At 38.5% G+C, this 16037-nt stretch overlaps 1 protein-coding gene across 8 annotated transcripts in view; it reads right to left on the bottom strand.

Annotated features, from left to right (window-relative positions):
• The window catches only part of ptprsa (protein tyrosine phosphatase receptor type Sa), a 319426-nt gene that overhangs the window by 79079 nt on the left and 224310 nt on the right, over nucleotides 1-16037 (bottom strand). For 5 of the 8 annotated variants that reach the window (XM_066696343.1, XM_066696342.1, XM_066696344.1 and 2 more), the window contains 2 exons: nucleotides 8750-8943; nucleotides 2833-2950 (listed from right to left, as the gene is read on the bottom strand). The exons of the other annotated variants lie outside the window; for them this stretch is intronic. In XM_066696343.1, coding sequence (XP_066552440.1) covers nucleotides 2833-2950; nucleotides 8750-8943 — 312 coding nt within the window. The remainder of the gene's footprint in view (nucleotides 1-2832; nucleotides 2951-8749; nucleotides 8944-16037) is intronic. 8 annotated transcript variants of the gene reach the window in all.

Genomic DNA, 16037 nt, shown 5'->3' with positions numbered 1-16037 from the left:
AATATGCGGTTTAATTAGGCAGACTATATGGCCATCTGGCAGGAATGAAGTGAAGCCTAATAAAGTTTGTCATGTAAAACAGAGGGCCTTAGTTATGAGATCCCCTGGAAATCTTACTGAAAAACCAAGAACGAAATATTGAGAATAATCAGATTTATTTTTTATTTTTTTTTGTGTCAAGGATAATGAGTCCGCAGTCCTAGATTCCGAAAATCTGAATCATTTTGCTTTTTAGGTTTCTTCATTTAGCTTGACTACATTACATATATTTAAAATGCACTTAACATATATGGGTAAATGCATAGTGTATTTTGTCAGTATGTAGTAGCACTCGCACACACAAAACACACACATTCTCAAACTGATCAAAATGTTAAAACACGTGCTTTATGAACATTGTGAGATGTCAGATTAACTTGTTAGAGAGCGCAAAGCGGCAGCAAAAGATCAACATTTATTGCACAATCCACAATTGTATACTGTTGCTGTCACATGAAAGGGCATAAAGCTCTTTCCATAAATATGGTTCAATCTGTTTTTGGCAGGTTAAGAGTTTTTTAGTTTAACAGAATGATAGCTATAAGAAACTAGAAACTCAGTCACAGTAGAACAGACATTGCTAAAGTAACTGATAGCCAAGCATGCTTCCATTGTTTAAGCCTACAATAGTGATGTCAAATTAATCTAACCAAAGGGTTTTCAAATGCCAATTGCCTTTTGCACAATGTCTGAGCAACTGCATATGGTTTTACTTTTGTCATACTTGAAGTGAGATCACAAGGACCATAGATAAACTTGTTAACACAGATGCAAGAACAGTTGTGAAAATATGTTAATAACTATTGCTGTGCTTGTATATGACACTGTGAAACAAGAGCTGAGCCACTCCCCCCCTGAAATTATATGTTAATTATGAATCAACTATGAGCATTTAAAACAATTACATGTAAATGTGTTCATGCAAAAATTCTGTAATAAAAAATACATAAAGTAATTACAACAACAAAGTGCTACTGATGCTAGGGTCTCTTACTGAAGTGTGGTCTACTTTATCAGTCACTCACAAGCCCTGGTTTTAACAATATACTACAGTACTTCCCCAACTCCCCCCTACTTTAACTGCCTGTCATTACACTAATCACTAAGCCATTCCTGTGTTTCATGAATTATCACAGCAGATTTTGCTAAAGGAATCCTTATTGTAACGCTCAATTACACCGACATAGAAGCAACAGAATGTTAACTTAATGTTCAGGACATAATGTCTTCTGCTATCAGTGTTTGAAAGGGTAACTCTCTTAAATTGCAGTGTTCATCCTGTGAGGAGAAAAATCATAATCATAGAATTCAATGAATTGTAATAAATCTAAAATGCTGCCTTCAACTTCACATCTCCAAACCGTAATGCTTGGAGGTCACCGAAAGAGCCTTAACAATTTATACAAATGTTGAAGTTGTTACACTTCCATTTTTTAGTGTCCCCCAATTCTCTCATGCCCAGTTGAAATATTCACTGACTGCTGCTTCCACCGTTTAAATCTTTGAAAGCTCAATTGCCTCCCAGTTTCAGCTGAAAGACCTGTTATTAAAAAACATGATCTCTCCAGCGCCTGATTTCCATCTGATTCTGACAGTTACATTAGAAATATAAAACCACTTTTCAAATCATTGATGTCTATAATGCATCCCATTTGCAATCACAGGACATCCCCCAGGCAACAGAAACTGTGCCAAAAGATCTCCAAAAATATCTTATTGCAAAATAAGACACTATGTCCATCTATGACCACATGCAAGTCATTTTGTTCTATTATTCTGGTAAAATATATGTATTTATGTCTATAGAAAATATAGAAATTAACATATATAACATGTATGTTTAATTAGGGATCGCTTATGGGTGTAGAAGTTCATTCAAGACTTTCATTCAAAGGAGGACCCATTAGTGCAAAAGGAATCTTAATATTGATGGCAGAAAATCACATTGCAAAAAACATCAAAATACAGGGTAAAGCTAATGAGCAACCAGACTCATTCCAGGTTTGAAGGGAATGTCATATTCGGAGAGACTGACAGAACTGAACCCTTTCACCCTGGAACAGAGGAGTCTACGTGGGGACTTGATTCAAGTGTTCAAAATCATGAAAGGCATCGACCACATCAAACCAGAGGAGCTTTTCCAGATCTGCAGGGACACACGGACCCAGGGACACAAATGGAAATTGGGCTTCAAGATAGAAAACAGGATACACTTCTTCACACAAGAGAAGCATCACAATCTGGAATAAACTCCCCAGCGATGTGGTTGAAGCTGAAAATGTGGGAATATTTAAAAATAGACTGGATAGGATCCTTGGATCACTTAGTTATTAATGGACACCAAACGAGCACAATGGGTCGAATGGACTCCTCTAGTTTGGAAACTTTTAAATTTGTGTCTAATATGGCCTGCCTGAAAGATTGTGCCTGGTACACAACTCCATGAAACCATTCAGTGTTCAAGAAGAGAATATGACGTTGCACCAGCCTGCTAAATGCAGATAAAAAAAAAAACAATGTATGTTGAGAACTCTGCACTGTGAAGCAATAAATTTAGTACACACTGAAAATGGGACTACAATCACACAATCCCTTTAGATAATGACAGTGCACATTCGAGTGTGGATTACCGTGACAACTTGTGATGGCTTGTATGCATAATAAGACCCTTTCCTCCAAGGTCCCAAATGTCGCTGTTCCATGGGGCACAGTTTATCTGAGTAGGCAAGCTAACTTTAATGCACATGCACAGGAAGAAAGTGTGGTAAAAATGGGTTAAGTCACGGCACTCACCTGCCCCTTTGGTGGTCACCAGTTTGGGTTTGCTGCGAGCGCCGTCCCCTTTTGTGGTGTAGGCTGCTACAGTGATGGAGTAAGTAGTGTCAGGCTGAAGGCCAGCAATGATCATTTCCTTTTAAAGAGAACAAGGGAATTGTCAGTGGAGATGCAAACACTCTCCAACTGTGCAAGTAAGGTGTGTGTGTGTGTGTGTTTTTTTCCTTTTCTTTTCAGTACCCACTGCACTTCCAGATCCTCATTTAAAATGAGACTTAAAACTTTGGTGAATTGTGCCCAAAAACAGACTAGTGTGCATCTACATTCTTAAGAAGTTCAAGTGCATTTCCTGAAATAGATTGTTAAAAATGAACATTTGGAAAGGAAAACACACACTAACATATTTTGTTCTGTTCTGTACTTGTTCTGTTTGTTAGTCTTTTGCAGCATTTGCATCAGTTCATTTTTCACTGGCAGTGCAAAAGTGTAAATATATAGATAAGTAATTTGTGCAGTGGTAGAGCTTGAGAGAAAAAAAAATGTTGCACACACTGGTAGAAATATAAGATAACTGAAAAACAAAATGCAACTGCATCACTTTTAATTGCCCAAAAATTCAGACTAACCCTCTCTAATTATTTATCTTACGGGCATAAACTTGTACAGCCCCAAAAACACAGATAACACCAAACCAAACCGTATATTATCTGGGTTCTATCTACCCAGTACATGCATGTCAAAGGGGATGGGAGGAGGGAGGATAGCTTATGGAAATTGGGAAGGAAAATAAGGAAAATGCATAGCACACTGCATGAAATCCCAAGAAACGAGCACTTCTTTCAACAAATGTAATATTCTAATTCATATTCTACACATCCTTACCCAATGTGGTTTACATTTAACAAGGGGAAACAGAAAATATTTTGCAATTAATGCAAAAAAAAGTCTTTCAACCCATCTGTTTTTCCTTGCACAATTCCATTACAGTTAAAAATGCATTGCATTGAGCAAATAAAAAACGAAATCACCACACTGAGGAACACAAAGTACCACACAGCTCTATATCACAGGGGTGGTAGTCAATGGATACTGCATCACTTTCCACAGCTGTTTATCGCTCTTAACCGAGTCTGCAGTTATGAGAACAACTTAAAGACTCTTACTGTGTAAATTACACTAGATGAGCATCACACACAGTAACGAGCCACTTTTCTTGCTTAAATAAGATTGCCATTATGGCTCAACACAAGGAGTTTTCAATTGAAATAAATGTACATAAAAAGTGTATCCTAAGTGCAAAAAAACTTAGGGACTATGTTGCACAAAAGCAGTCTAATGCAATTGTTTGCAGGTGTCTGCGAGGCCACGAGGAGTCACTGGGGAATGATGACCTGAGGAGTCCCCTGTCAAATACACCCTGCCCCTATCGTATTCCCCAAGTTGAGCAATTAGCTAATATCCCTATACCACACACAAGGTCAGGTGATGCATTATCCACGGTGACTCTGTTATGATTACACCCAGCACACCGTACTTACGTATTCAGCTGTATCATCAGTTTCCCACTAACCCGAGAAAGAGCGAGAAAAGGAAGGAGAGAGGAGAGAAAGTCAGAACAAGAGTGGCTTGTAGAAGTTTGTCCATGACTGCTGGGATAAGAGGTCAAACTGGGGTTTGAAGGAAACAAAAAGGAAATGAGAAGAATCTGACAAGCTTGAAAGGTGTGAATAGGGAGTTGTTAGACAGAAACTCTGGACGTTGTATTTATTTTTAAATCAGAAGATTCTGTAGCTCTCCAATCCAATTTAGTAGACCTGTAAACACTTACTGAAGGTTGCAATAAGAACTGACAGATTGGAGCTCTAGTACGAAAGGTGGAGATCAGATACTTTAGAGCAGGGGTTCTTAACCATGGTGCATGGACCCCCTGAGGGTGCGAGATGCCCTTTATGGGGGTGGGAGACATGGCAGGTTTCACATGGGTGGCCAGGGAAGTGCGGGAAGAGGGTCTAGGGGGTGTAGGTCAGCAGCTAACTGGCAAATTGATCTAATTATTGTTTATGATTTATTATTATTATTATTATTATTATTATTATTATTATTTTCTTGGCAGACACCCTTATCCAGGGCGACTTACAACATTACACCAATTAAACTACTCTTCCCAGTTCTGGAGGTGTTGGAAAACATGGACTCCAGTGTTCAAGAACCAGTATTGAGAACTCTGCTCTAAACAATTTCCCAAAATGTGATGAGCATGTATTTAGTTTTTATTAGTTGAGGGAAGCAAAGCATACAGGTTTAAGAACACTATACACAGGTGCCTTACTTAAACAACTGAAGCAATATGACAGTGTTAACCCAGGTTTTTGCACCGTAAGAACTGACAAGATACGGTAAGAAAAACACATTAAACCATCGAGAAACTTAATTCTATTGCTGTTTTAATGGGATCTTTACTTTTATTGTTTTCTTTACATTATAACTGTCTTTATGCTGTTGATTTCCTTGTGTTCATTAATATGTACAGCTGTCTAAATTATTGGGGTATTGTATTATTATTTTCATTGGGGATGTATATATGTCTCTTTTCTTTGTGTTTCTTTGTCAGCACAATCAGTGTAAAGCACATGTGTTTATGGGAGCCTGTATTTGGCAAAAAACATCTGCCACCTTGGATTATGCTGAGCACCAATAAAGGGTGATAAACCTTTTGGTCAGCCATTAAGTCACATATATGAAGGTCACGAACTGCACACAATAGCAATAGTAATAAATAAACTCATGCATATTTTAATTGTATTTGTAAATATCATACATATGTTAATTATATTTGTATGATTGGATTGTCACTTTTGATTGTAATTTTTCATCTCTGGGGGATACTAAAAGGGGTCTCCTATGCACAATCTTTAGTTCTTTACTGCATTAATGTGAGAGGGGAACTCTTGGTTAATCTGTATTTTCTTTTCTTATAAAGTTGTTACATTTTTGTCTGGTGTCTGCTCAGAATTTCTGAAAACCCTTACCTTGGAACAACTGTAGCTAGTTTTCTATAATGTAATTGCACCATTGTTCAAACACGCTTGAATTGGACAAAACACCTTCCAAAAAGCCTGGCATATTTTAGAGTGTGCATCCCCATGAAGGTGTTTGCTTTGTAGAGCCTCAATCTCCTTTGATAGATATTTCCACTTCATAAAGGTGACACATCTGTCATTATTTGCATTTTTCACCATATTTGAAGCTTGTTTCATTACTGGTGCTTTCATTTTACAATTCTGCAATGTCCTCACGATACCTGTGATAAACTGTTAGTTTTGTTTGGCCTATACAGTATACAATGTTTCAGAGACTATTAAGAGAATAAATACTATATGAACTGGATTACATTATTTGAATTAATATATACACCAATCAGCCATAACATTATGACCACTGACAGGTGAAGTTATCTCGTTATCATGGCACCTGTCAGTGGGTGGGATATATTAGGCAGCAAGTGAACATTCTGTCCTCAAAGTTGATGTGTTAGAAGCAGGAAAAATGGGCAAGCATAAGGATCTGAGCGACTGGGTCAGAGCATCTCGCCCATGTGGTCCTATCCAACAGATGAGCTACTGTAGCTCAAATTGCTGAAAAAGTTAATGCTGGTTCTGATAGAAAGGTGTCAGAACACACAGTGCATTGCAGTTTGTAGCGTATGGGCATGTGAGCATCAGAACTGGACCATATAGCAATGGAAGAAGGTGGCCTGGTCTGATGAAGGTGTTGACTTGGCCTCCAAATTCCCCAGAACTCAATCCAATCGAGCATCTGTGGGATGTGATGGACAAACAAGTCCGATCCACGGAGGCCCCACCTCGCAACTTACAGGACTTAAAGGATCTGCTGCAAACGTCTTGGTGCCAGATACCACAGCATACCTTCAGAGGTCTAGTGGAGTCCATGCCTATACAGGTCAGGACTGTTTTGGCGGCAAAAGGGGGACCTACACAATATTAGGCAGGTGGTCATAATGCTATAGCTGATCGGTGTATATGTGGCCCCACTGGTAACATTGTAGTCATCATCATAGTACCTGCATACTATTAAAAAATATCTCAATCACAAAACACAGGGATCTAGTTTGTGTGGAAGACATTTTTGTAGTTTCTACTCTACATTTCCACAATAACTTTTTCTGGCACTCCTCTAACTTCTATGCAGGCTCCCCACATGAAACATGATGGCCTATAAGCCTAAGGAGCCGGTGCTGGAGCCGGAGCTGGTGCTCGGCCTGGGAACCAGCTGAACTTTTTGCAAAACCGGCCTGCTTTTCCACTGGTTTTGGAACCGGACGCTGACGTCACTGGATGTGGGTGTTCCGAAGCACGGAATAGAAGTAGAGAAACACACAGCAATAATAATCAGCACCACGGCGCACTGCGTATTTGAAACCCTATTTAAGCATCAAAATTAAACTCATTCAGCGTGTACATACAGCACAGATACATTGTAAAAAAAAAAAAAAAAAAACGCGAGATCACATGTAGACAAGCAGAATATACAACTATACGAATATGCAAAGATAACCTTTTATTTTTATTTATTTTTATTGATGCATTAAGGGATTTACACCGATATTTCAGACACTTTTACTGTACTGAATAAAATACAATATAACATGCATTTGTCACCGCGCACACAGTTCGCTATGAATATACTTTGTATGAGTGGATACATTTTAATTCATTTTGTGGCGTATTTTTACTTTTATTCTTGTTTAAAAAACGATGACTATAGGGTAGCCTATTGATTATGAATGCGGTTGTTTTGGGGGTATTTGCGGCGCAGTCGTGGGCAGATCAATAAACTGTTGTACGATCTCAGGTGATGTTAATGGTTTGATGGGAAATTATGCTTATTGATGAAGTCTGTGATGATGGTCCCAAATCACTGTTACATTGTCCCTGTTGCCAGACACCACAACAATGCTCTTATGTTTTGAAAGTCACCCTGGATAAGGGCATCTGCTAAGAAATACATCATAATAATAATAATAATAATACATTGTCAGCACTCTGCTGGCGTGTGATCGCAAAGCGCATCACTCTAATAGTGCTTAGTGTGTATTTGATCTTCTCTTACTGTAAAATATGTATGTTTTGTGTAATTTGCCATGTGCTAAGAAAATGAATTTATTCATAAATTATTAATCATGCGCAAAGCAAACAGGGATATGACTCATAGGGGCACTGGATTCAGCGTAACACCGCATTTCTGCCAGTGGCGGAAGAAACTGCCCGTAAGGACCCGTTAATGTCCAGTTCATTAACAAACAACATTTCTGTTCAATCTATATCGTCGCATTAACTCTCCATCATTATAATATTGCTGCAACATGTCTTTCCTTTCACAGGAAGGTGCGCTCAGTCGTCTCTCATTGCTGCCATTTGCCAACTCCTAACTAGTTAGTTGACCTGGTGAGACCATATTGTTACTGAAGTGTCTCTCTCCTCGACAGAACGCTGTTTGCTGCTGATTTTGCTCATTTTTAAATCAAAACTCTCCTCACTGCTCGCGTCTCTGCTGGCAATTTAAACATGGTGGCTGAACTCCAGCAAATAACTTTTTGTGGAGACGTCTTTACCCCGCCCCCGTGGTTCTTTGGTTACAGACCAGCAAGTTTTTGGTGCCAGAAAAAGTGGCTCCGTGCTGGCCAGGAGCCAGTTCTTTTGTGGTAGAAAAGCGCGGAATGGTTCCAAATTAGGCACCGGTTCCAAATTATGCACCGGCTCCGAACTGGCACCGGCTCCTTGTCGGTGGAAAAGCCCTATGTGAGAGTTGAAAGCATATAGGCCTTAAGGACTTAAATGTAACACCATCAATACATTCTAACTACACTGAATTTGTACCTTGTTTCCCAGCCCCACCCCACTTTTCCCATGCCTACCTGGGCATCAGCCAGCATGACGTCCTTGATGAGGGGCAGTCCTCGGGATTCACCATTCTCCACCCGCACATAGTGCACCTGGTACCCTCGGATCTGCCCGTGTTGGCGTCCAGGCTGCAGCGAGCGCCACATGACCTTCAGAGCAGTAGAATTGAGCACCTCCACCTCAACCCTACGAGGGGGAGCTCCCGGTACTGCAGACACAAATTAAGATTTTAGACACTCTGATCAAGAATAAAGTGTCCATTATAATAGAAATAAGCATTCTCACCTCCTCCAATTATAAGTATGTTTTAACTACTCTCATAACTACATACAATAGACCAATCAAAAAATGTGAACACCTTCTACTGAAGGTTATTGTTCACCGATTAGTTTGATGTTGGTCTGCTTTTCTTCTATATTCTCTTTGGTATGGGAATGTAGTTACAGAAAGCAGCTCAGGCTTACTTACTTACAGCTTACTTACTGTAATTGTGTAGCTAGGAAGAACTAACACTTGGCAAAGCAATATTATAATACAATCTAATGTTTAAACCTTTTATATTCACTGAAACAATCTCCTACTATTTTGATTAAAAAAAAAAATGTGCGAGAACTCAGTTCATTGCTCTTCTGAAAATATATATTTGTTTTGTGGACCTGTGCACCAGCAGTCAGCACAGACCTTTTGAAGGACCCCAGTACAAAGGACAAGGACTGTAGCTGTGGGACTCCAGCAAGGAGTCTTCCTCTCCCCTCTCTCTTGTTGTTCACCTGCTCATACTGCTTCCCTAATCCTTCCAGCCTCATCTCTCTGTCCCTCCCCTCCAACTCCAACAAAGCTGATGTCATCTCCACTTTTGCCTCCCACCTCTCTCTGGATTTCCTAGCTCTCACAGAAACCGGGATCTCCCCTGAGAACTCGACTACCCCTGCTGCCCTGTCCTCTCTGTCTTTTCGCATTCTCCTTGTCTGTCTGGGTGGGGAGAGGTGACTCTCCACTAACAACTAACAACAACTAACAAAATGTCATGCAATTGAACTTACCTTTCCACCTCTTCTTATTGTTTCTCTACCATCCCCCTGGTCCACTCTGTACCTTTCTGGATAAACTGGACTTTCTTTTCTCCTCCCTCCCCTAGATCTCCCACCTTACCATTCTCCTGGGTGACTCCAACATTCATCTTTCCAACCCCTCCCACTGTGCTAGATTTGTTCCCCTCCTTCATTCTATCAATTTTTCCATCAGCCCCTACAGCCACCAGCTGGACCTCAACCTTGTATCCATAGCTATCACTCTTACCTAATTTTTCCTTCTCTCTTTCAACTGTGCTACTTCCATCCTTCCATACTTTCTCCTCCCTTGATTCTCTCTATCCTTTCACCTCTTGTCCTGCCCCACACCAGCCCCTCAGACCAAAGTCCCAACTGCCCTCAACCTTTAGCACACTTCGGTCTACATTCTCCTCGTCCTCACTTACTTCGGACGAAAAGTTTTACTTTCTAACACTCCTTGAATCCTCTGCCAACAACCTCTGAAAACTCTTCACCTTCTCACCCATTTTTGCCCCTCCCCCCATTCCTCCTTCCACTTCCATCTCTGCAGATAATATTGCTTCCTTCTTAATCTCTAAAATGACTGACATCCACAAACTCTGCAATATTCGCTTTCTCCTCCACATCTCCCTAATAAAGCATGTGCTTCCTCTGAGTCACCTACTGACCTACCTTGCTTCTATTCTTTCTCTCCTCTCTGCTTCAAGGCCACAAACCCACCATGTATGCCCTCAACCCCCACCCAGCTCACCTCCTCCAGGCTCCTGACCTACTCTCCTTCATTTCCTCCATTGTCAACTCCTCATTCTTCTCTGTCTGTTTCCCCTCTGCTTGCAAACAAGCTTTGCTGATTCCACTCCTCAAAAAACCCACTCTTTACCCTACTTCTCTTCAGACTCACCATCCGGTCTCCTTTCTCCCCTTCCTCCATAAAACCTCTCATATCTCGTTCTGTCCGTCTGCACTCGCATCCTCTCAAGCTTAACCTTTCCAAAACCGATCTCCTCTTTTTCACTCCTCCTCTTCATCTTCTACTGATCTCTCCATTTCAATTCCACTGGAATCCATCACATTCTCACCCTCTTCTTCCATTAAGAATCTTGGAGTCACCTATGACCCTGGTATGACCTCCTCCAGCTCATCCAGAACTCAGCTGCTCGTCTGGTGTTCTCTCAGTCTCTATTTACACATGCTAGTCCACTACTCCCCCCCCCCCTTCAGTGGCTCCCAATCTCAGCTTGCATCCAGTTCAAGTTTTTGGCTCTTACCTACTGTTGTCTCGACCAGACTGTCTTTAGTTACCTACAGAATCTCATTTCTTCAAACACTCCCTCCAGGACACACCAGTCCACCTGCACCAGAATAATTACATATCCACTTCCCATCAACTACTTTTCAACTCTTGCCCCTAAGTGGTGGAACAACCTTCCAACAGAGGTCAGGACCGCACAGTCCCTGACCACCTTCCAGCGATAACTCAAGACACATCTGTTGTAACTATACATGTAATACAGCAGCCTATTCTCATGGGCTGCTCAGCACTCTTGTTATTATGCACTATTATGTTATTTTAAAAAATTTCTTCCATATACTACTTATGTAATTATTACTGCCCCTCCCTTTAGCACCTACTGCACTTGTTGCCTCATTATCGTAATGCTTTGGAATCTTTCTTGCAGTGCTTGGTCTGTTGTGTCTGAAACGCCTGTGGAGAATCCCAGTCATACATGACTAAGACATGTCTAACTGTGAACCAGAACAGTCTGAAATTAAAGGCTCAACCTGTGCTACAGGCAAAGGAGTACCAACAGTTGTCTCAATACTTTTTGTGTGAATTTTATATTGGCAATTACACATTTATTACATAATTTAGGATTTAAAAATCATATTTACATGGCATCTTTGCACTATATGTATACATTTTTTTTTTTACCAGACAACTAGAGTAGTCCATAGGATTACGTAACTATATAAATACCTTGCCTATTGATCTTTAATACACATGGTTTCTTTTAAGACAATTGTTTGATTTATTTCAATAATAATAATAATTATTACGATCCTCTTAGAAATGTAAATTTTCAAAGACAAAATAAGAGAGTCTGCAAATAAATAAAACACTATAATCTGTATTTCAGCATTTTCATGGATTTTTCTTTTGAAACAAAAAGTGCAGCTGATCAAAAGTAGAGGGTTTTTAAAATAAAGACAGACTCAGCTGCATTAGAGGGATATCTGTTTGTCTTTTCAGATATATGGGATTGGAAATCCAGCTCTGGTTGAAGAGAGTGGTGGTCCCAGCTTGCACCTTGTGAAAATCAATGCACAGTACAAGTACATGAAGGGGGAGGACAATCAACACAGTCCCTCACAGAGTGAAGGTGTGATCGCCTCAGGGAATGACCTGATCTCTGCTGTTCACGCTCAGAAGCAAAAGCTGAGAGGTCAAACAGTTACACGAAAAATATATACTTTTCTAGACAACAACAAAAAAATCCTTTTGATTTTGTTATTCCATAGTCTTAATCTGATAAACATTTAAAGAAATCAAAAGGCCTTGGTTTGCCAGTGGGAAGTGTTATTTAACGTGTGGATCTATATAAAGCTGTGCTGTGAGTCACTGGGGACTTTCAAGATGGAACACGATGGGGTTCTTGTGTGGATAAGCGTCTAACAGTCAGACAAAGACAGACATGACTTGCTTCATCCATCACAACTTTCTTATGCATTTCAGATCCTAAGTAATAAATTTACTTGAACACCCCCAAAGATTAAAATCTGGGCAGAATTTTCTCTCATTTTCTCAGCCCTGGGTGACAATATACTGCACAAATTCCATTTCTAATAACCAAAAATGGATGGGAGAGAAAGGTGGTGCCGGCTGTTTTTGTCTTGTGAATCAATCAGGGCCCCTCTGTGGCTAAAGGGGGCAATTGAGAGGGGCTGTGTTGTACTTTATTAGACAACTTTAATTATCTCTGCTTGTACAGTGCTTGCAGAGGCATGCAAGGGATTTCCCAGTGGAACAGGACAAATTAAATGAGATTTTTGTTTGAGGCTTGATGGCCACGATCTCTGAATCCCCTTAGAGGAGACCCCTCTCTGAATCAAACAGGCCAGAAACCAGTGCAGCTTTAATGATAAACATATCAATCACTCTGCTCTTATATGAGAAAGATGCTTTTTAAATCAGGGTCTGCTTTCTTTTCATTCTCTGCCACATCCAAAAATGTCCTTTCACTATTATTTTTGGGGATTGTGGAACGTGCATCATAATTAGCGCTAAGAACGGTCTTTTGGGTTTGAAACATTCACTTTTTTATAATGAACTTTTTGATAAAGAAAGAGATGTATAGAATTTAACCTGGACTTGAACTGATTGCCCCAATATGCTTTGGCAATGGTTTGTGGACTTCTCAAAGCTTTGCTTCCCACCGCCTGTCGGGCTCAGGTTGGTGGCCTGTGTGGAGGTGTTGGTTGTGCGTTTCTGCAGTGATGTTCAGGGTGATTCCCACTGCAAGGACCTGTGTCTATTTGCATGCAATTAACAAGTTACCTGGCATTTCTGTGCAGATTTGACATTCAGAGATAAAGGATTTCTCTGACAGTTTATAGACCTTAAGGAATTGCAAGAAACAGGAATGATAGATTCCTCACACCACTCAATTATGGACATCTGTGTGATGCTTTTGAGACACACATTAATATATTCTAGGTATTACAAGCCTTTAACCACATACATCAAATACGGCGCAAATGCAATTCACATATTACAATTGTTAGAGGTGTTAAAGGTGCCCATTTATTAGGAAATGATTCCTACCTGATCTAATGCCAAAAAAAACAAATTGACCTTAAGCTTTAAATAAATTGACCTTAAATAAATCAAGACTATAAATCTTTCTTTTAGACTGATATTATACTACAGAATGTTTTCTTTTGCTAACGTAATCTGGTTCAACACATATCATCATCATCTATAGTCCCACACAGACCCACTCTCCTATAAAGACGATTCTGTATCAAATTAACTCATGGGATATTTGTGTAATTGACCCTTTAAAATATATAATTATAAATATGAATAGGTTTCAAACTGTTAAAACTAACAGGGTTATAGAATAACACGAATATCAGGTAGTTCAGTTATTTGATTAAATAGGTACAGTATATTAAAATAAAGCCTTATATACAGGCGATCCCACACTTACAACCTAATTGGTCCCTGAAGATCAGGAGAACCCTTTTTCCCCTATGTGTTATAAATGATTAATGGTTTAATTCCTGGAAACCCATTTCAACATTGACTACTGAAATGGAGGAAACAAAATTAAACAGAAATATATATTATTTTGTAAACATTCATTAACTAAAAACAAACATTTATGTATATATGGTGAATAAAAAAAATGTTCAAATAATGCAGGGGGTGTACATCTTTGGAGGTTGTCTGTACATCTTTGGAGTAATCTTCCCCTACACATTTTTGAATCCCCTTTCAAGCTTTTCTAGACAGCAACCCTTCAACTCATGACTTTGACAGTATAAAAATCTAAATATGTTGAAAGGCTACACAATCATGTACTATGGGAAAATGTAAATTTAAAATGTGAAACAATATAGTATTCAATTCACAGTTATTTTAGTTAATTTTCTTTTTATTTCAGCAATACAGAATCTATATTGTTTCTTTATTTGATTGAATTGAGCATTGACCAGTATCCTGACAAACAATGTATTGTTTTATGACTTTTGGAATTGTATTTGAAAAAACAATAAGTTTGTCCCACTGGCAGACGGTTGGGTCGCACATTTGAATTGTTGTTATGGACCTGAGATTAAAATGTCAGTACCTGTTTTCTGATAGAGATTGAAAATGCAGGTACAATTTCTTATGAATGATCTCTGACATTTGTAGGTAAGTATTTTAGATTATTATTATTTCAATGCAACCGCACCCAAAAAAAAGGTAAATAGAAAAGTGCTGGCAATTTTTCTCTGTTACAGACTCTCAATGGTATTAAACAAATCACTTTTTTTTTTGGAAACAATTGCCAACATATTCTTCCCAAGAGGGCCTGCAATCTCTAGATAAACAAAACAAAAAGGAAGAAACGCATACATCCACAGATTTGTCTTTATTACACTCAGTTAGTGATTTATACAATATTACTACTGACAAAACAGGATATGAGTTTGCAAGCCTTTTACTGTTATTTGACAATCAGGGTGTTTTGTTCAGTTCCTTTGCCTTCATAAATGTACGGTTTGGATTATTTTTGATACACAGTCATATAAGATTGACATTTAAAAACATACATACATACATATATACACATATATATATATATATATATATATATATACATATATACACATATATATATATATATATATATATATACATACATATATATATATATATATACACATATATATATATATATATATATATATATATATATATATATACACACACATATACATACATATATATATATATATACACACATATATACACATATATATATATACATATATATACATATACATATATATATATATATATATACATATATATATATATATATATATATATATATATATACATATATATATATATATATATATATATATATATATATATATATATACATATATATATATACACATATATATACATATATATACATATATATACATACACATATATATGTGTGTGTGTGTGTGTGTGTGTGTGTGTGTGTGTGTGTGTGTGTGTGTGTGTTCTTTCTTTGATGTCCTTTATATAAAAAGATATATAGGTTATATTAAGAAACAGTGTGGACTTGGTTTCGGGGAGAATAGTACCACTTCAGAAAAAGCATATTACACTGGTTTAGTAGTTATGTAATGTTTTGTCAACCAGTATATTATTCTACTCAACACCTGCATTTACTGGGGAACTGTTGTAAAGCATTATTGGTGCCTGAGACAAAGAGAGATACACAAAGGCAACCCAGGAGGTATTTCAACTTGATGCCATATCAGAGAAGTGGTCTGTACTGGCCTGGAATAAATTAAAGGAAAATAATGAAAAATTCAAGGACATTGACTGTGGTACAGCTGTATGGTTTAGATGGCAATTGGAGATCATGACTACTTATTCAAGTGTTCCAACAAAATTCCAATTCAAGCTCAATTTGGCAGACTCCCAAGGTCTCAGTGTCATCTACTGGGCTGGAAGATTGGCCAGTGCCACCCCAGGAGG

This window comes from Amia ocellicauda, chromosome 22 (assembly GCF_036373705.1).
Source record: "Amia ocellicauda isolate fAmiCal2 chromosome 22, fAmiCal2.hap1, whole genome shotgun sequence".
Taxonomy (NCBI): domain Eukaryota; kingdom Metazoa; phylum Chordata; class Actinopteri; order Amiiformes; family Amiidae; genus Amia; species Amia ocellicauda.
Note: the sequence above shows the minus strand (reverse complement) of the source record. Positions and strands in the feature narration are given on the sequence as shown.